This window comes from Triturus cristatus, chromosome 7, assembly GCF_964204655.1.
Source record: "Triturus cristatus chromosome 7, aTriCri1.1, whole genome shotgun sequence".
In the NCBI taxonomy this organism is placed as follows: Eukaryota; Metazoa; Chordata; class Amphibia; order Caudata; family Salamandridae; genus Triturus; species Triturus cristatus.
In genome coordinates this window covers 787,193,204-787,213,724 of record NC_140590.1, presented here as the reverse complement: position 1 = coordinate 787,213,724, position 20,521 = coordinate 787,193,204, and the positions used below count along the sequence as shown (strand labels likewise).

Here is a 20,521-nt window from a genome sequence, read left to right as displayed (position 1 = left end):
ATAAACTCCTACGTCCTAAATCCTCGCACTTAAACAAAAAGCTAACATTGTTCTAGGAACAACACTCTTCTAACCCCTTGTCTGAATCACAATGGGCCCAAATATGGAAATCAATTGCCTAACAAAAAATCTCTCCAGTTTTGTCACAACCGAAACTATGGCTCATCCACAAGGCACACTGGACCCCAGCGCGTCTACATGCACAACATCTCCTTTTAGATCCCACTTGTTGGAACTGTAAAGAAGAGGAAGGCGATTTAGCCCACCTCATCCTACACTGCAAAGCTTTATCCTTTTTTTGGGACAAAGTGTTTGCATTTTTATCAACCTTATTTAACTGGCATCTAAAAAAAGAATTTGCTTCCCTAATTTCTGGCTTTCTTAATGCAGACCTAGAAAACCAAGCAGACAGGGCACTAATGGACCTTTTCCTCATATCAGCAATAAAAATAGCCCTAAACAACTGGAAGAACACACACAAGGCCACGTTCAAATTTTGGATTAACTGCATTACGCATATTAGAGGCGCAGACATTATCTCCCTCCAACATTCACCATGGAAACCTCCAGTTAGTTACATCTGGGACAGGTTAGACAATTACTTCGCCCCAAACAAATGAGCAACTCCCAAGTAGGCTTCATTAAACACCGTATGTCAAATGATAATACCCGCTTTCTCTGCCACGTCCTCGAAAACGTGAACTATGCTAACAAACCATCTGTAGCTATAACTCTAGACGCAGAGAAAGCTTTTGACAGGGTATATTGGTTGTTTTTAAATCAATGCATGAAGTCCTTTGACCTTGGTGATCCATTTATAAAGATGGTAATGGCCTGTACCTGAAACCCTCCGCGCAAATTGCGATTAACTGTTCCCTTTCCAAGCCGCTCACCCTTCAGCAAGGCATGAGACAAAGCTGCCCACTTTCACCTTCCCTATTTCTTTTCTCTTTAGAACCCATCTTACAGAATATAAAACAAAATACCGAAATCACTGGGATGGGATTCAATGATGAACAGGTTAAATTAGCCACTTATGCGGACAATATTCTGATTGTCACAGAGAATCCTGGGCCCTCAATCAAGGCTCTTATGTACACCATAGAAACTTACTCTGAACATTTGGGCTATAAACTTAAAAGAGACAAATCAGAAGTAAAACCATTAAATATTCACTGCACAAAAGAGGTCTTGGGGTCATCGGGTCTGGCATGGCAATCCGGATACATAAAATACCTGGAAATTGAGTTTGGGAGCAACATAATAAATAGACACATTACACCACAATGAAAACACTACCCTAGATAAAATTAGAAACTATTAGACAAATGGTCCCCCAAATTTATCACCTGGTGGGGCAGGATCGAAACAATAAAAAGGATGATCACCCCGTTATTTAATTACCTCATCAATATGCTATCCCTCTTTTTAACCGAAGACTTCCATCACAAACTAGATAATCTGATCTCAAAATATATCTGGCAAGGTAAGAAAGCTAGACTAGTCCTCGAAACACTCTGACTAGATATGACACTGTGGGGTGTTATCCTGGCCGACTTTAAAATCTATCAAACTGCCTTCTGAGCTAAACAGGGCTGCTACTGGCTTTATCATCCCAACAATAACACCCCAGAGTGGCTTCAAATAATCTAAACCCACTCACCCTATTAACTACCAACACTGCCAAATTAGATAGATCAAAATCTATATTTAAAAACACAAAAACTTCTCTCTTAAAACTAGACAATAAACTCCATACAAGCATAAGATACTCAAATCTTGCATCTCTATGGAATAACCCCAACAATAAATACAATGGTAAACCCATGAACTTTGAGTCATGGATAAATAAAGGTATTTTCTTCCCACAACAACTAGACTGCTCATCATATCCTATAACTTTCTCAGCACTCCAAAATACATACAAACTTGATAAGATGGAATTCTATAACTTCCTTAAAATCAAAGCGGCCATATCAAAATCTAAAATGCATAGAACAACCCCACCTCTCCCTAGCTTCAAAATAAAAGTTAATAGCTTGGGGCATCAAGTATCCCACATATATAAACTCCTACGTCCTAAATCCTCGCACTTAAACAAAAAGCTAACATTGTTCTAGGAACAACACTCTTCTAACCCCTTGTCTGAATCACAATGGGCCCAAATATGGAAATCAATTGCCTAACAAAAAATCTCTCCAGTTTTGTCACAACCGAAACTATGGCTCATCCACAAGGCACACTGGACCCCAGCGCGTCTACATGCACAACATCTCCTTTTAGATCCCACTTGTTGGAACTGTAAAGAAGAGGAAGGCGATTTAGCCCACCTCATCCTACACTGCAAAGCTTTATCCTTTTTTTGGGACAAAGTGTTTGCATTTTTATCAACCTTATTTAACTGGCATCTAAAAAAAGAATTTGCTTCCCTAATTTCTGGCTTTCTTAATGCAGACCTAGAAAACCAAGCAGACAGGGCACTAATGGACCTTTTCCTCATATCAGCAATAAAAATAGCCCTAAACAACTGGAAGAACACACACAAGGCCACGTTCAAATTTTGGATTAACTGCATTACGCATATTAGAGGCGCAGACATTATCTCCCTCCAACATTCACCATGGAAACCTCCAGTTAGTTACATCTGGGACAGGTTAGACAATTACTTCGCCCCAAACAAACCACCGTAAGAATACATACGGGTAAACACTAACTCACTCAAGCTCCAATGGAATTACCCCCATAGATACACCAGTAGCCGGATGTGGCTCATCCTCTTATAACCCCTCACAATCACATATTGCAATCCTGCACACTGAAGGTTAATGCGCAAAGACCAGTACACATGGAAAGTAATGGTTCCTTCTTCTTTTTTCTCACTCCCTCTTTCTTCTCACCTATCTTATTTAAACTTGTCCATTATACATGACCTCAAGCCACTTATTGTTTTGTATTATTGTTCTGTATTATTGTTTTGTATTAATGCTTACCTTGTTTACTTATGTAATATTTTTGTATTATCTGTTTTCTCAAAAACGTAATAAAAATCCTTTGAAATCTAAAATCGTCAGATTAAGCAGCAGTATTATGTGGCAAACATGGTTGAGCCATTATTAGGTAGAGATCAGATGCAAACTGGGATATTTTGCCATTCATTTTTTAACTGCTCTTGTTGGACAAGGGAAGGGAAGTGCTGATGACAGAAACTCCATGGCTCTGAGACAAATGGCTTGTGATTCCACTTTTAAGCGTATTAGGGACATTCTATGATTGGAAACGTGTCCCACTTTGTGAATCTATTTTAATGTCAATAACCCATATTAAACCTTAAATAAACATCTGTATCCATTGGTTGAATTAAATAATTTAGTCATCTGTAACTGGTCAGTGAAATGCCAAACAAATACTAAAAACATTGGGATATTTGGCTTTTTCTGGCCACACCTCGTAATCTTCCCACTGACACAATCCTGGGGTTATCCCCACCCTCTGGCTCTCCGCCCACTGTTTCTCTACTTTTTTTCCCCCATTTCAACCACTGATCCCAATCTGCTCTTATGAGGTTAGAAACATCACAGGCACGATTCACAGATGGCAGGTGAGTGCTTCTACCATGTTTCTATAAGATGTGTGCAAACACCAGAAAAAAGTGTCTGGCACTCGAGTCACAGAGTGCCCAGCAGTCGGGATTAAGTGTGAACGCTTTTCTGATACTTGAGTTCAACCCTGCCATAAATTTTGTGCAGTATCAGATGTCCTAATTTTTTTTTCTCCAGAAAATTGTGCATTCGAAGTCCATAAACAGAAGCATGTTCAGCTAATTTGTTCATTCTGTACGCTGCTTGTTATGTTGTGCGGTGTGTGGATGGCTACATTGTGCTGAGTGATGAGGTGAGAGCCCCTGCTGTGGGCTGATGCATGGTATTGCACAGCAGTTGAGTTACTTGCGGTCATTGCGCGTCTCAGTTGCCCCTTTCTCTGATTCGTCCTCTCTTCTCTCTTGAGGTTCGTTCTTGATGATGAGTACACCAGCTCGACGGGTAGCAAGTTTCCAGTGAAGTGGTCGGCCCCTGAGGTGTTCCGCTACGGCCGGTACAGCAGCAAGTCAGATGTCTGGTCATTCGGTAAGGACTTACTCAGATAAGCTGAGCTGTAGAGGTGAGCGAGCTAACAAATTAACAGGGAGAGCCCAACCAAAGGTCTGCATCGGATCTTAGAGCCCGTGCCCGAGCTTACCCCTGAAAATATATGCAAGGTAAATCATACAACAAACATCACGTAAAATATGATAAAGTCTCTTTAAAGTTCAAAATGGTGTATTTTTTTAACATTTAGAAGCTTTGACATTATTAGGGCGCATTGTAGCACAGCACTGAGAAGTACTTATTAAAAGTGATAATTTTGTACAACTGGTAGTCTGAATTCAAACTATTTAAAAGTTTTTTCGTATGTAAATAATGAAGAAGAAACAGTTTTGATGAAATAAAACATTTACCTAAGATCTCACAATTTAAGTGGTAAAGCCACACTTTTTGTAGGTTTTCTGGTTTACCTTTGTACAAATTTGCCAGTAAATCGGTATCTATTTGTCTTTACTTATATTAATGCTTTGTTTTTACCACTTAAGGCATTTTTCTGCAGTTTTTAAAATATAGCATAAACTCGTCCTGAAGGTATTGGAGAAAGTTACATGACCTATATTACTCAAGGTCACATGCATTGTTTGTAGGCATGGGGAGATTGAGTGATTTTCCAGAAAATCATAGGATGTTAATCAGACACAGTTTCAAACATGGTTCCCCATAACACAGACAGCAGCTCTGGCTGTAACGCCTCATCCTGGGTGCAGAGAGGGAGGCAGAAGCCACAAGAAAGCTCGGATCATTATGGGTTTGAGCTTCCAACAGGACCTCGAGATGAGCCAGACTTCAGGTTCGAGCCTGGCTCGAGCTTTCAGTGGCTCACCCTCCTCTACTGAGCTGTTCAGTAGACAGGATTTTAGAAGGTTCCTTGAGGGCTATGCCCTCCCCAGTTTCAATGTAGATTTAAACAAGCATTTGCAATGCAACAGGTGGCGCATTTGTTAGAGCTATTGACATTGTAATGTAAACGTTTTTTAGTTATGTTTTGTGGAGTGAAGTGGATGTATGTGATGGCCATTGTCTGTGTTACAATGCATCTAAAAGGAAGGAATCTGGGAAATGGAATGTGGCAAGGTCTGCTAGGTCGGGTTGCAGCTCTCGGAGGTACAGTTGATAAACACCTTTTGTCTTTTAAAATACCTTTTCACAGGGAAACAAAAAACAAATTCCAAAAGAGAGGCATGAAACCAGAACAGGTGTTCACAAACCAGAAGTACAAGCATCAACTATAACAGACTGGTTTACCGTGCCACTTTTATTTAACTATTTAAGATGACAGAGCTATAGGTTTTAAAGTGTAGTAAAATACAGATCTGAGCACCAAAATATAAGTTGATCTGAGCAAAAGATGTGGCAGTGATAGCTTTTAAAATGCATTAGCATGCCTACAACAGTGCCAAAATACAACACAGTTCAATAGACCTCTGACCTCCGGGTCAGGGCAACTGCTTCCCCCTCGCGCTGCTCCACTGTTAAGGCCCTGCCCTCATCACCTTCTGGTCATCCAGGTAAGGTGTTTGAGGTCCTCCTCCACCTGCAGGCTCCTGCCTGCGCCTCATTTGTGGTGGTCTAGTGGAAGAGCCTGCTCTTTTGCTAGTCTGCTCTGTATGTGTCTTCCTCTTTCTGTTTTTGCCTCTCTCTGTCCTTTCTGTTATTTGCATGTTTTGCCTTTTTTGCCTTTTTTATGTCTTTTTCATTCAATTTTCCTGTTTTGCGTTGCCTTTTCCCCCACCGCTGCTGCCCCATGACCCCTCCCCCCCACTGTGTTCCCACTCCCGTCTCCCAGCTGCACCCCCTCCCCCTGACCCCTAGTTAATGGCGGCCCTACCCTACGTTCTCCACCCCACGCAGAACAACAGAATTCACAGGAGGCCGACTGGAGATTTATGTGTTTAGGGACGGATGTCTATTGATTCTAACATTTTATATACTGTTTTGTATAGCACTGTATATATTATCTTCACTCTAAACACCCTGTCACTTTTAGAGCACTTATTCACCTGTAAGTCACCTTTTCGTCTTTCTAACTATGAATATGTTCTTGTGACAGCCTCACATTTGTGTAAAAAAACGGAAAAAGAAAAAGAGTACAATATACTAACTTTGATTTACTTCATCCTCGTGTGTTTCCTTTTTAAATTTCTGTACATTTGATGATGGAACCATAAGAAATGTTGCACCCGACAGAACCAGCTGTAGTATGTTTTCCCTCCTCGACCAAGGCCACACAGCAGCCCTCATCCTCCTAGACCGCTCAGCAGCCTTCAACACCGTTTCCCACGGCACACTAGCCGCCAGACTCCACAACACCAGCTTCCCAAGAACAGCCTTAGACTAGATTTGATCTTTCCTCTTTGGCAGAACACAAAGAATAAGTCTCCCACCCTTCCCCTCCGAAGCTACAGAGATCAGATGCGAAGTACCCCAAGGATCCTCCCTCAGCCCCACGCTCTTCAACGTCTACATGGCCCCCCTCGCTACCATCATCAGAAAACACAGACTCAACATAGTCTCATATGCCAACGACACCCACCTCATCCTCTCCCTCACCCAGGAAGGTGACATCACCAGGTGCAGTTTCCAAGAAGGGATGAAGGATGTCACAACATGGATGAGTAGCAGCTGCCTGAATCTCAACTTGGTGAAAACAGAAGTCCTCATCCTCAGCTCCACCCCCTCCACATGGGACAACAGCTGGTGGCCCTCCGCCCTCGGAAACCCACCCATCCCTACGGACCACACTCGCAACCTCGGCATCACACTCGACTCTTTACTCACCGTGAACCGCCATATCAACGCTGTGTCCTCTACATGCTTCAAAACTCTCCTCATACTCCGCAAAACCTTCAAATGGATCCCCCCTACTCAAGGAAGACCGCCACTCACGCATTCATCACCAGCAGACCGGACTATGTAAATTCTCTTTATGCCGGAATCAACAAAAAACTCCTCTGCAAACTCCAGATCGTCCAGAACGCCGCAACCACAGGTGTCCACGACATCCCATGACATGAGCACATCACCCAACACCTCTGCGACTTCCACTGGCTCCCCGTCAAAAAAAGAATAACCTTTGAACGGCTCACACACACCTACAAAGCCCTCCATAACACTGGATCCCAATACCTTATCGAACAAATCTTCTTCCATGCCCCCAAGAAAAACCTTCACTCTGCCGACTTAGCCCTAGCCACAATCCCCCGCATCCATAGGGCCAGAGCAGATGGCAGATCCTTCTCCTACATCGCGGCCAAGACCTGGAACGAACTCCCCCTCCGCATCAGATGAAGCCCAACACTGCATCATTTCAAAAAGTATCGCAAGACCTGGTGCTTCAGAAGACCTACGAAGCTGCCCGTACCCCGCCCCCCTGCACCTTGTTACCCTCACCGGTGAGTAGCGAGCTTTAAAAATTCCTGATTGATTGATTGATCGATTGATTGAACATGAGGAAGTTTTAAACAGAACATATGTATTTGTAAAAAAACAAAAATGAAAAAGAAGTAGTGCAAAAGCGCTTTATTTTAAGATGGAGGGGCCACAGCAATTAGCTTGGTGGAGCTGCCGTTTTGTTCATTTAATTTTGCAGTACCAGGCAGAATGTACATGAAGCTGCCATGCCCCTCCACCGCTGCACCCGTGAGGAAAGAAGACAATAGTGTAAAGCGCAGCATCCCTGAAGCGGGCTCCGTGTTGTTAAAGTAAAAGCTGCGCAGCGTTCAAAAGTATATAAATAAACACATTTTGTATAATTTAAATAGCAACGGAAACTCAGGAAGTGATTTCACTGCCTGTTAACATACAGCTAATGCATGTTGTTGGAATCTCACATCGGTGCCATCCACAGCCCAGCCCACTAAGCCTATGTACGTGGGACGGGTGGGCGAAGGATCTATAACGACAAAAGGCGGAAGTAATTACACATGCTGACCAAACAGAAGCATGCATTTCTAAAAGGCATAAACGGGAACAAACGAGAAAAAAAGAGGAGGGGCTTCAAGCCACAGTGTACATAACAGCATGCCTCGCAGAACAGTGCATGCGCTGCCCAGGCTCAACCTAAAAAGGACCTTTAACAACCCCTTTGGGACAAAAGTAATATTTATTTATTTACATTACTTATCTGAAATTGTATATAGCACATGTAAGACCCAATGGGTGTCATAGCACTTTGTAGAGATCAGTTTCCAACTGTATAATTCCCGAAAATATATATATAAACAGTGCATGTCCATTGAAAGGACTAGTGCTGCTTTAAAAAAATGGGATCATATTGAGGGAGATGGGGGGGGGGGGCACACATGAGAACACATCGGAAGGAGCAAGCAGTGATTCTATGGACCATTGCCTCAACCCCCTCCACCACTCCCAAGCCAGTGGCACTGTTTACAAAGGCAAAGCTGTCCCATGGGGACAGCATCCACTTTGGGAATCAGCTATCACCCCGTTTGAGATGTCATGTGTGATCATGTGTGATCAGTGGTTTGTGTCTGCAATTGTGGTTACAAGCCATTGATACATCGCTTTCTGAATCGCACATAGGAGGGGGTGTCCTTTTCAAGGCCCCTCCTATTTGTGTTACGTAAAGGCTTGCAAAATCCTTATCACAATTCGAAAAGACATTTCCAACTTATAAAAGGGCTTTTGTAAATAGTAAAAAGGAATTTTGTGATCACGATGCCTGTGGTTTTGCAAGTCGCAGATTTGTAAACAAAAATACCTTTGTACTTCAGGCCTGATGTTTTGAAACTTGAAGAAAAGTGCAAATTGTCTAAAAGAGCAGTCTGTTTTTTGTACTTAAAACTGGACCTGTGTGTGCTTCTTCTGCTGTGAGGACCAATGAGAAAAAAACAAAACAAAATGATGTGGACTGAGTGTGAAGGAAAAGAAATAACCAGTCATAATTTTTTATGCTCTCCCCTATTCTTGCTCCTCTCCTTTCGAGACCTCTCATGTGATCACTCTGTGCTAGCCACAATCCTTAGGCCTCCCAGATCAACGGAAAACTTCTAATGGTCCATGGCTTCCCTTTGTGTCAAGGCTCTTGGGTTTATTTGATGGTGCATAGCCAGCTCCAAAGCGTTTACAATAATTGTTCAAACAAGGGGATGTTTCGCTCTGAATGATTTACATTTTGCTACAATTTGCTTGGAAAAAGAAAAGCCTATCATTTCATTTTCAGAGGCAAATCTTGATGACTCTTGTATCCTGAATGTCCTTGGTTGAGTTAAAGCCCCAACAATCACATGTTGTGTTTGCTTCCCTCATCCTCACAGCCTTGCTTTCCCCTTTATCTTGAACCACTAGTTGCTCGCCGGCCTCTGAGGTCCTGCATGGTCCAACAAGGCCTCTGGATTGCAAATACCTAACATGGGGCCAGCACAAGGAGTTCCCAAAAAATAAGAGAAGTAGGCCGGGTAACCTTTGTTTACTCTAGGGGCAAACATGGTTGTTGGTCTCCAGACAGGGACTCAGTTCCAATTAGCCAGAACTGTGAGGAGGAAGAGGTGAGCTCAGGATAATGAACATTGCTGGTAATTAATGTACCCATTCTCAACTTTTAACTAGAAGTAGGGGTTACTTATTGGTAATCTTCATTACACCTACTTCATATCTGCATATATGCTGTACTGTCTGTATACCTCAACTGTAACATGCATCGCAGTTGCAGTTATTGGTTGCATTTAAATATGGACCTTCACTTCTCAAATACATTCCCTCATTTGTTACTTACAAATATGCCCTATATTTTTGGACTCTTATTTGTTTAGGAAACTTCTTCTGCCGACAGCTGTTTAGGAATTATCACAATTTTCTCTCTGTGCCCTTGCATGGCTTGTGTTTTGGGGCCCTCGCCTGTTGCACCTGTGTGCAGCCTCTGATCAGTCACAAACGTGGTTCTGGGCCCACATCTGTAGCACACGTTCAGAGACCCCCACTTACACGTGTCTGATAGCTCTCGTGCAACCATGACTATGCCTGCCCTACCATGCTGTACACTCACTTTTCTCGTGCTCATATGGGGCCTTTTGCCTTCTAGGGCATATATTTATCGTCCTCTTTGTAAATAATTTTCCTGTGGGATCTGTGCCTATTTACATCTGCTAATTCCTGCAAAGAATGTGAAAATGTATAGAAGATCGACGTTCTGCAATTATACTGCTGGTGCAATAAACCTTAAAATAAAATGACATATGTTGTGCTTATTTTTCTACACAAGCTCCTGCACTCTTCATGTTTGAAGTGTATGTCTGAAAGAGGTACAGTTTGTAAATGTGGTGCCTTGAACTGAAGACAGGGCTACAGAAAAAAAGCTGAAATGAACCCCACACAATCTTGCTAGACATTGCTGCTTCAGGACTGTTCTTATGGGACACAGAGAAAACCCCAGTGGGTTGGAGGAGAGCAGGCTGCTTTTAGATACCTCAGTCCATCCAATCCAAAATAAGCTCAGAGTGTGTAACTCCCAGTGCACTTTGTGCACATGGTTTACTCCCATGGAGCAATAATACTCAGGAAGCATTGAAATAGTTCATGGTGTTCTCTCCACAACAGCCTACACATCCTCTAGCAAGTGTGTCTAGAAATATTTGCTGTAAAATTAATCCCCTGGCCCGTTTAAAGAAAGAGCAAGCATTGCCAATGCCAACAGGTCTGCCTTATAAATGAAAGTGCCTCTTCAGTCTGCTGGGTGCAAGCACTCAGTAAGGTATCATGCATGCATTCTGTAACTCAGCCTTGCACTCATCCATCCATCCATATGAGGAAATATGAATTTTGTGATCAGTTATGTCCCCTATCGTAGACCCCAACGGCTCCATGTGCATGCTATAAGTACATGTATGTTCCCTCCTGCTCCAGTTTTGAAGACGCAAATATATGTGCGTCCACCGTCAACATGTCCTCTTTCAGATCCGCCATGAATGGGTCAGATATTCCATTCCTAAGTATGAAAGGCCACCGACTTTATGTGGTTCACTTTCCACATTTTACAGATTCAGGCGAGTAGGCCCGAATTCTGTCATCAAGCCTTTTTCTGCCTTCTGCCTCTGAAAGCTCCAGTCTGAGCCTGCATCTGTATCCATGAACTTTGTCCTACTCCCTGCGCGGCTAACGGTGCCTGATCCAGCCTGTCGCCTGCCAAAAACTGTATTTCACCTTCAAGATTATCTCCTCCGCTCCTCATCCGATGCATTCCTGTCTAGTAGTTTAAGTAAACATTCCTCCAGCTCCCGTGCACAGGGCCAGGCCTCGCTGCCCTCATGCAAGTAATTCATAGCCCCGTTACCATGGAATATTCCTACCCCCTCGCATCTAGTGTAGACACTTAGACGCTTGTACACGCACTAACCGTCAGTATAGAATAGATTCTATCCTAGAGACCTCTCCTTTTGGATAACACAGTTCTTTAAACATAGGATATTAGATATGATTTGGGATTAGGTTGACACGACCCCCAGACTTCTGTCTCCACATGTAGAGCTAAATGTCAAGTCCCCTTCACCCTCTAGTTGCACGTCAATCACACGTCATGCGGCTGCGCGCGCATCTCTGCCAACTATTTCTGCTGACATTGCAGGATTCTCTTATGGATCCACCCACTTGTGACATCATGTATGATGACGTTTATTAAATTACGCCCATAAGACCGCCTCTATTGGTTACGTATGCACAGTTTATCTGTATTATCAGCTGTTACGCCTCCTGCATCTGTTTCACTGTAATGTATTTTCTATAAAACTGCTTATCTGTCAATAAAGTATGCCCTTCCTTCCTGAACTTTCGTGGTGATGGAATAGAATGCCTACAATTCGAATTGTATTCCTTTGTATAGGAATAAAGCCTTTTAAAACCTCTAATACCACGGATTCTGCCTCTTATATTTACTGAGTTATTCTTAATAGACTTTACCGCATAAAAAATAGTACCGGTAATGAAATATTTACCACATAAATTGGCGCCCGAACAGGGACACTTTCTCATCTCACGCGCCGGCGGTGCGTTGCAGGCCCGGTCTCCTGCCACAGCTGAACGGACAAAAACGCGTACCTGCAGGATTTCCTGTATCTCCCTCCGGCCAAGCGGGGACGACTGAGGCTGCGATCAACACCCAGACGAGGCGGTGAGAAGTGCGAAGTATCCCGACCAGAGCCTAGCTGAGAGAGCAAGAGCCGAGGTATACAGAGGCCCGCCAGGTTCCGAAGTTCCGAGTCCAGTCCAGTCGAGTCCAGTCCGGTCCAGTTTCAGTTCCGTTCCGAGGCCTTCCGTTCCGAGCTACCCGGTGAGTACCATTACCGGGGAGGCCTTTAACGTGCACATAGTCTGTGCCGGTCAAGACGGGTTTGGGTACACAAATCCGGTCTGCACTGTTTTAGCAGTGTATCTGTACTGTTTAGCAGTATATATAGTATGTTTTGCATATAAATAAGTACTATCTAGTGTCAGTATTATGTCAGTAACTAGTTTCCTATTAGTTATCATTGTTCGTAAAACTGTTAAGTGTTAAATGTTTTAAAATACGTTCTATATACTGTGGTGTGAATGACTGTTCATTATTGTGTTTTTTTTTGTATAAAGTGTGTTCTAGTAATAAGGTAAAAAAAAAATGCCGCTCTTTTCGAAACTAAGACAGATCAAAACTAGAAAAGGTGTACTCGAAGAAGCTGTTCCCATCCCACCTAGGGACACTCCAGGGTACTTTATGTATCATAAGCATGGCCTAGATGCCGTATTATTTCTTGATTTATGGGTGGACTACACCAAAGAATTACCAGAGAGTCAGAGATGGCCCGCAGCGGGGACCTGGGATGCAGATTGCATCATGAGAGTAGAAGAAGAATTATGGAAAAAGAAAGCCAGACAGTCACAGAAAGATGCCATTGAATTATGGCGTAAAGAATCATATAGACGTACAGAAAAAGCACTCAGACAGGAAGAGAAAGGTAGAGAGAATTCAAATAAAACCCGAGAAAATCTATTACTTGAGGAAGGTACCCGAGTAAAATCAGAACAAGTAGATAGACAAAGAAACGCTCTTATGAATGGTATGTATCCTCTTCTGGCCGAAGGGTTACCTAAGGCCACTCCGGAAATACCAAAAGACTTAACTCCTCCATTGCTCCCGATAAAAGCACATCCCAAAACACATCCCAAAACAGCAAAGGACGTTTTCCTTTCCTCCTATTTAGATGACGCAGCTCCCGAGTATGCTAATGCCATACCACCCACACCGCTTGCCGATGGTGTTCAACACCAAGAGCATCCGTCTGTATCCCCGCAACTACAAACTCCTACACAAGTTCCAACAGGCCCGTCCGTTTCTACAGTTTTTCCCGCATATACAATCTCTATCCTACGCCCAACGAATCCTTTCGTGCCTAGCACCTCAGATGGTGCTACAGGAGGTACGACAGACATGTTTGCCACACCGCCGCGAAATAAACAGACCCTTAGAGATTTAGCACTCCAACGTACACCCCAACTAGCGACATCTGACATGTTTAAAGAACAGCTTGTGGATTGTAGATACGACCCAGTACCAGGTAGATAGGATAAATTGCTCATATCATCACTACGTATAAGACGAGCTACATTATATTTAATGACAATACCAGGAATGGGTGAACACCTAGACGAAATATATCGCTTTGTCCAAACAGGGCAAGGTCCAGAAAGTATTAACGAAGCTATGGAATACCAGAAAGTGGATGTCCAAAGACAACTACTACGTTTTTTCATAAATTGTGTAATTAGGAATCAAGACAGGCCTGGGGCAGATCACGATACCATGCAAAGACTTGCCAAATGGGGTCAGAACATATCAGAAGAGAAACATGATAGACAGGCGTGTATAATCGCCATGTGTCGAAAGATCCGCAAGGAAGTAGAACGAATACATAAAGAAAGACGAGAAACCGACAGAGTAGAATCAGAAGAAGAGGAGGAGCAAGAATCAGAGCAATTAGAAACGATAGCTTATGTAGGTAGAGGAAGACCCCATAATAATACCAGAGGTTTTAACGACCCGATACGCCCAATACATCCAGAATATAATAGACATTTTCCAAACCCTATGTTAAATACAAAATCCCCTGAACACCTATTCCAAGCTGCTGATAAATTACTCCGAGATCGAAGGGGGTACCACATGCTCGATTCCATGGACGAACAAGAGTTAGCCAGGTCAGCAGTACAATGGGCTGACAGTCCCGGCGAATACAATGATGACGTACTTGCACACACGTTTCTGAATCTAGACCCATATGAACAGCGCTTAGCTAGTATATACATGATTCAACACCTCCTTATATTATATAAAAGCCAACACTCCGATCCAGGACCCTTACCTGACATATTGACAGAACTACTCACGAACATATGGAGAGGGTCAGGTACTGATTTGATTAAGGAAATTCTAGAATCCCGAAACCAATATTTAAATTTCGTATGCCCAGAACACGTTCCAGTTCCCATTATGGGAAGAAAAATGTATCACATAGATAGACAGAACCCGTTACGCGAAGTGCACCCAATAAGAGGTGCCGGTGATAATTTTACACGCGTGTTTGTGTACACGCCTATAACTAAATTGGAATTATTAGAAATGAAGAAAGTAGTACCCAGCCATGACAAGGACCCAGCAGGTTTCCACCGTGAGATAAAAGACATGTTACTCATGGGAGAGTATACCTACCCCGATATTATGAAAATATTAAAAGTCCTATTACCCGCCGGTGTTTACGAAAAACTCAAAGAAAAGGAATGGGAGGTGGGAGACCAAAAGATAGATTGGACAGCATTAGAAAACGAAGAAAAGGCCCGAGCTGCAGGAGCAGGACTTGGGGAAAAGACTACAGCACTAGCAGGATTACTAATACAGGTACTGCCACGTTTATTAACTACGAAAAAGGAAGACTGGGGTGCAATCTCAGCCTGTAAACAAAAACCAGATGAAGACACTAGTGATATCTATTCCCGATTTGAAAAATGTTTTAGTATAAATAGTGGCATAAAAACTAGTAGTGAGTCATATCCACATCTGTTTGTGACAAAATTAGTTGAAAATTCTCTGCTACAAGTCAAGAATAGAGTATTGAAGTTCGAAAGTACCTGGCAAGGTAATACCCCATCACAGATGCTACAGATGTTACAATATCACCACAATAGAATTAGAGAAGAACAAGAACACGAACAAAGACGTATGAAAGATACAAAAATGAAAATGCTTGTTGCACAGTCAGTTCCAGCCGATAGTCATCAAAAGGGTGATTCCGCAGGTCCTGCGAAAGGGACATGCAACTATTGTAAACAACCAGGTCATTATATACACGATTGTCCAGTCCTGAAACATAATATTGCCACAGGTAGAACGCAGGAGAGACCACGTCCACCTAGACAGGATCAGAATCAACAACAAATCCCTCAGCATGCACAACCTAGGTTAGCTCCGCAACAACTAGCTCCGCAACAGGCAGCTCCACAACAGATCGTAGCACCACCACAAGCGCAGCCTATTGCTGCAACACAAGCATTATTGAGTTTCCTGTAGACCAAGAGGGACCTTATGTACATAGTGAACTATTAGGGGAAGACAGAAAGTTTTTACTTGATACAGGGGCAAGCAGAACAACTATAAGACGCAGTGAAGTTCCAGGGGCACCCCTCTCAGGCTCACAGAATATTTCCCTTGGATTCTCAGGAAAACCTATAATCAATGACGTAACACAACCTCTTCCACTTACAGTCGGTCCATTGACACGTACTACAGATTTATTGCTTACTAAATCATGTCCAGAAAACTTGTTAGGCATAAAAACATTGAAAGCTCTAGGAGCCATAATATGTTGTTCTCCGGAAGGAGTACGACTATTTTTACGTGACTTTAAAGGTCACTACGTGTCCAGAGACATGGATCACCGACTGCAGAATTTACCTACACATTTATGGGCACAAGGCCCCACTGATGTTGGTTGCATGAACATTACACCATATCGAGTCACACTGAAAACAGGAATAGTACTACCACGAATGCGACAATACAAGTTACCACCAGATGCTGTAGTGGCTTTACTGCAAATCATTGACGAGCTCATTGCACAAGGAGTGGTTGTCGAAACCGACTCCAATGTATGCAATTCCCCGATAATTCCGATTCTTAAAAGAACGGATCCAAAAGCACCACCAGTATATCGATTAGTTATTGATCTGCGCGAATTAAATAAATGTATTGTACCACAATACCCTGTGGTCCCAGATATCTCTTCATTACTCACAGCTATTGACTCAGAAGCAGCGTTTTTCACTGTAATTGATCTCAAGAATGCTTTCTTTAGTGTCCCAATCGATCCGGAAAGTCAATATTTGTTCGGATTCAGTTTAAATGGACGAAGTTTTAAATTCACACGCGCACCTCAAGGATTTACAGAAAGCCCCAGCATCTATAGCCAAGCACTGAAACGAGAACTTGACAGTATCCACATGCCAGTTAACACTGCCTTGCTCCAATATGTCGATGATCTGCTGATCACCGCCCGAAGCGAACTTGAATGTGAGACAGCGTCACTGACGGTTTTGAAATTTCTGGCTGACAAGGGGCACAAGGTGTCCCCTTCTAAGCTGCAATTCTGTGTCCAGCGAGTTGTTTACCTTGGGCACTCGCTGTCCAAGGAGGGAAGGCAGCTTACATCCGACCGCATCCAGTTAATTGCTAACATGCCACCACCCAAGACACAAAAGGAGGTGCGGGCTTTTATAGGCCTCACTTCATACTGTAGGCAGTGGATCCCTCAATATGCATTTCTAGCAAAACCACTCATCCAGTTGACAACACAGGAGGCAGCCACATCGACTGTCCTCCCTTGGACTCCAGAACATACACACGCCTTTGAAAGCTTAAAGAAAGCTTTATGCCAAGCACCTGTCCTAGCAACACCATGTTACAGTAAACAGTTTACACTCTTTGTTACAGAACGCGAAGGTACGGCCTTGTCAGTACTCACTCAGGAACAAGCAGGATCACATAAACCATGTGCTTATTTCTCTAGTACATTAGATCCAGTAGCTCAGGCACTTCCAGCGTGCCTGAAATCGGTGGCAGCAACAGCTTTAGCAATCAGACAAAGCGATGCCATAGTGCTAGGACATCAATTGACAGTACAAGTACCACACGCAGTAGAGGTTCTCTTGAACCGCACACAAACACAACACTTGACTATAGCGAGACTCACCGGTTACGAATTGACATTGTTTCAGCCACACATAGAAATCAGACGTTGTAATACGTTAAATCCTGCCACACTGTTACCAGTAGGCGGAACAGATCCATTGGCACATGATTGTGTCGAAGTCATTACTATCACGACGAAACCCAGACAAGACTTGACAGATATCCCTTTGTCAGATCCAGACTTGACATTGTATGTAGATGGGTCATGTATGAGAACAAGTACAGGAGAGTTAGTGGCCGCTTACGCAGTCACAACAGACACTGAAGTCATTGAAACAAATTGTATTAATACTTTGTCAGCTCAAGCAGCAGAGCTCACCGCTCTGACACAAGCCTGTATTCAAGCCACAAATAAAAAAGTCAACATATACACAGATTCACGTTATGCATTCGGAGTCGTCCATGACTTCGGCGTACTGTGGCGAGAGAGAGGTTATTTAACTTCTCACGGTGCCCACATCCAACACGGACCCCTCATTCAAGCCCTATTAGACGCGATTCATCTACCTACTGCAATATCGATTATGAAATGCAAAGCCCATACAAAGGTTACCGATATCATTTCTCAGGGTAATGACCTTGCTGACAGAACAGCTAAACAGACTGCTCAGAATCAGACTCACACAACTGACACGACAAAGACAATAGTTCCGACACCAACACATTGCATGACAGTTAAGGATCCCGCCCTTGATGTAATTGACATACAGACACATGCTACACCAGAAGAAATAAAGAAATGGACTGAATTAGGAGGGATCCAAACAGATCAAGGATGGATGACGAAGGAAAAATCTATATGGTTTCTTCCCGACTCAATGGTTCAAGTCATCATTAACACTATACATAGTCCAGCGCACCTAGGAGAAAAAGCTATGCTAGACAGCATTCAACACATTTGGTTCAACAAACATTTACGAGCCGCAGCTAAACAAAAAGTTCGTACCTGTATGATATGTTGTCAGTTTAATCCAGGTAAAAGCATCCCCGTAGAACAGGGTGGATTTCAAACTCCCGATCATGCTTTTGAAGTCCTCCAGATGGATTATATCCAGATGGAACGATGTCGAGGATTCAAATATGTTCTCGTAGTTGTCTGTGCTCTTTCTCGTTGGACAGAAGCATACCCGGTTTCAGATTACACTGCCCCGACTACTGCCAAACAGTTAGTTCGAGAATTCTTCCCACGGTACGGTTTACCACGTGTTGTCTACTCAGATAACGGCCAGCCGTTCTCATCCGAACTAATGAAACACGTTTCCCTTTTATTAGGCTACCAATGGAAATTCCACTGTGTCCGACATCCCGAGGCGGCAGGTCTCGTGGAACGTCATAATCAAACTCTGAAAATTAGATTGTCCAAAATATGTAGAGAAAAAGGAGTCGATTGGATAGTAGCCTTACCAGTTGCGCTCTTTTACATGAGAATGGTAGCACATTCTCGAACAGGGCTATCCCCGTACGAGGTGATCTTCGGTAGACCACCAAATATGTGGGGACGCCTATACCTCGCAAAATCACTGATGTTGACTGTAATATGCTGACAGATTACCTGGCTTCCTTGATGTCTGCACTACAATCTTGTCGTTCACAGGTATCCGCAGCTTTTCCCGACAATACTGAGGTGAAGCCCCATGACGCGGTTCCTGGGGACCTGGTTCTGGTCAGGAATTTTGACCGGAAGACCCAACTGGATCCTAGGTGGAAGTCACCGAAGTTAGTTCTACTCACTACAAGGACAGCCGTGAAAATCGAGGGACGGAAAGGGTGGTTGCACTCGAGTCATATCAAGAAATTTTATGGACTACCATCCAGTGTAGATACTCAACCCTGTATTCCCTCACAGACAGACTCAAAGCTCCCCTTGGCTGAATTAACAAAACCAGAACTTTACAAACTAAAATTGAGGTCTAGTAAGTCAGACAATTTGATTGTTTAAGTCCTCTCCAAGGTGAATCGGTTGAATTTGTCTCTGACATGTATCCTCTAGACCGGAATAGAGAAAGAAATCATCAGATGCAGCTCAAGAAGCATGCGTATTGTAAATCATTTCGTAGTCACTGCACAGTAACATTATTAATTTTGTTTTTTCTAAGTCTTCTGATCATCATTGTCAGCATACTATTACACATGTATTGCCCTATTCCTAAGCGTGCTTACAATATAACTGCAGAACATTCTTTTAGCGAATTACCTCCACATGAATTGTCTTATAGATTTGCGCTGCGCAACAACACATTCATTAGTATGTTACATCATTCCCATCAAACCAGCAATGCCACAAATTGTTGGATATGTGGCCGACTCCCTCCCTATCAGAACTATAAGGGAGTTTTGCCCCTCTTTCCCTATCCGTTCACACACAATGGCTCCTGTGGAGCATGGTTTAGTTTGATTAATTCCCTAGATTCAAATTCCGCAGTTTATCAAGACAACTGGGTATGGGGAAACCTGAACTTAGTTTTGCTTAAAGTCTGCTACCCTAACAAGGAGGGACTTCCCAAAAGAACAGGAACTGATCTAGAAAATGAAGTATATGGATTAGGTAATTTTACACTTAACCTCATGATCCTGAACGTTGAATCTGAAGCTACACCAATCTTGCCCGCCATGTCAGTATTCCCAGTAAAAGGGGAATTATGTGTAAGAAAGAATGGCTCCATACACATGGGCCATAGTAAATGCACCACTGTAATAAAATTCAGTGATCAAGGCAAGTCTACATTTAGAGCTTCCCGTCATTCCTACTTTATATGTGGCCAGACCGCATATATACGTCTACCTCTAGATTGGGATGGTACCTGTTACATAGCATTCCTTCTGCCACCTGTTTTCCTAGCTCCTCCTGATTATCATAGAAATACCCATTTAGTACACAATAGACAGCAGAGAGATCTCCCAATTGTCGATTACACTGAAACAGCATGGGAAAAATACACAGATTTCAATAAAGGATTCTTTCCCTATATAGGTACAGTCACTAATAGTAAGCTGATACGTAGATTAACCAGAACCCTTGAAGCAGTAGTGAACGAAACTATTTCCGCCTTAGGCAATTTAACAGAAGAGCAGTCTGCTATGCGGATTGTTGTGCTTCAGAATCGTCTTGTCCTTGACGTCATCCTGGCCGATAGGGGCGGAGCTTGTAGGGTCA

General features: G+C 43.0%; 1 protein-coding gene across 1 annotated transcript in view; it reads left to right on the top strand.

Moving 5' to 3' along the window:
- Positions 1 to 20,521, top strand: part of ITK (IL2 inducible T cell kinase) — a 242,359-nt gene that overhangs the window by 200,661 nt on the left and 21,177 nt on the right. The window contains exon 15 of the mRNA XM_085617606.1: positions 4,006 to 4,124. Within this exon, the coding sequence (XP_085473732.1) occupies positions 4,006 to 4,124 (119 nt within the window). The remainder of the gene's footprint in view (positions 1 to 4,005; positions 4,125 to 20,521) is intronic.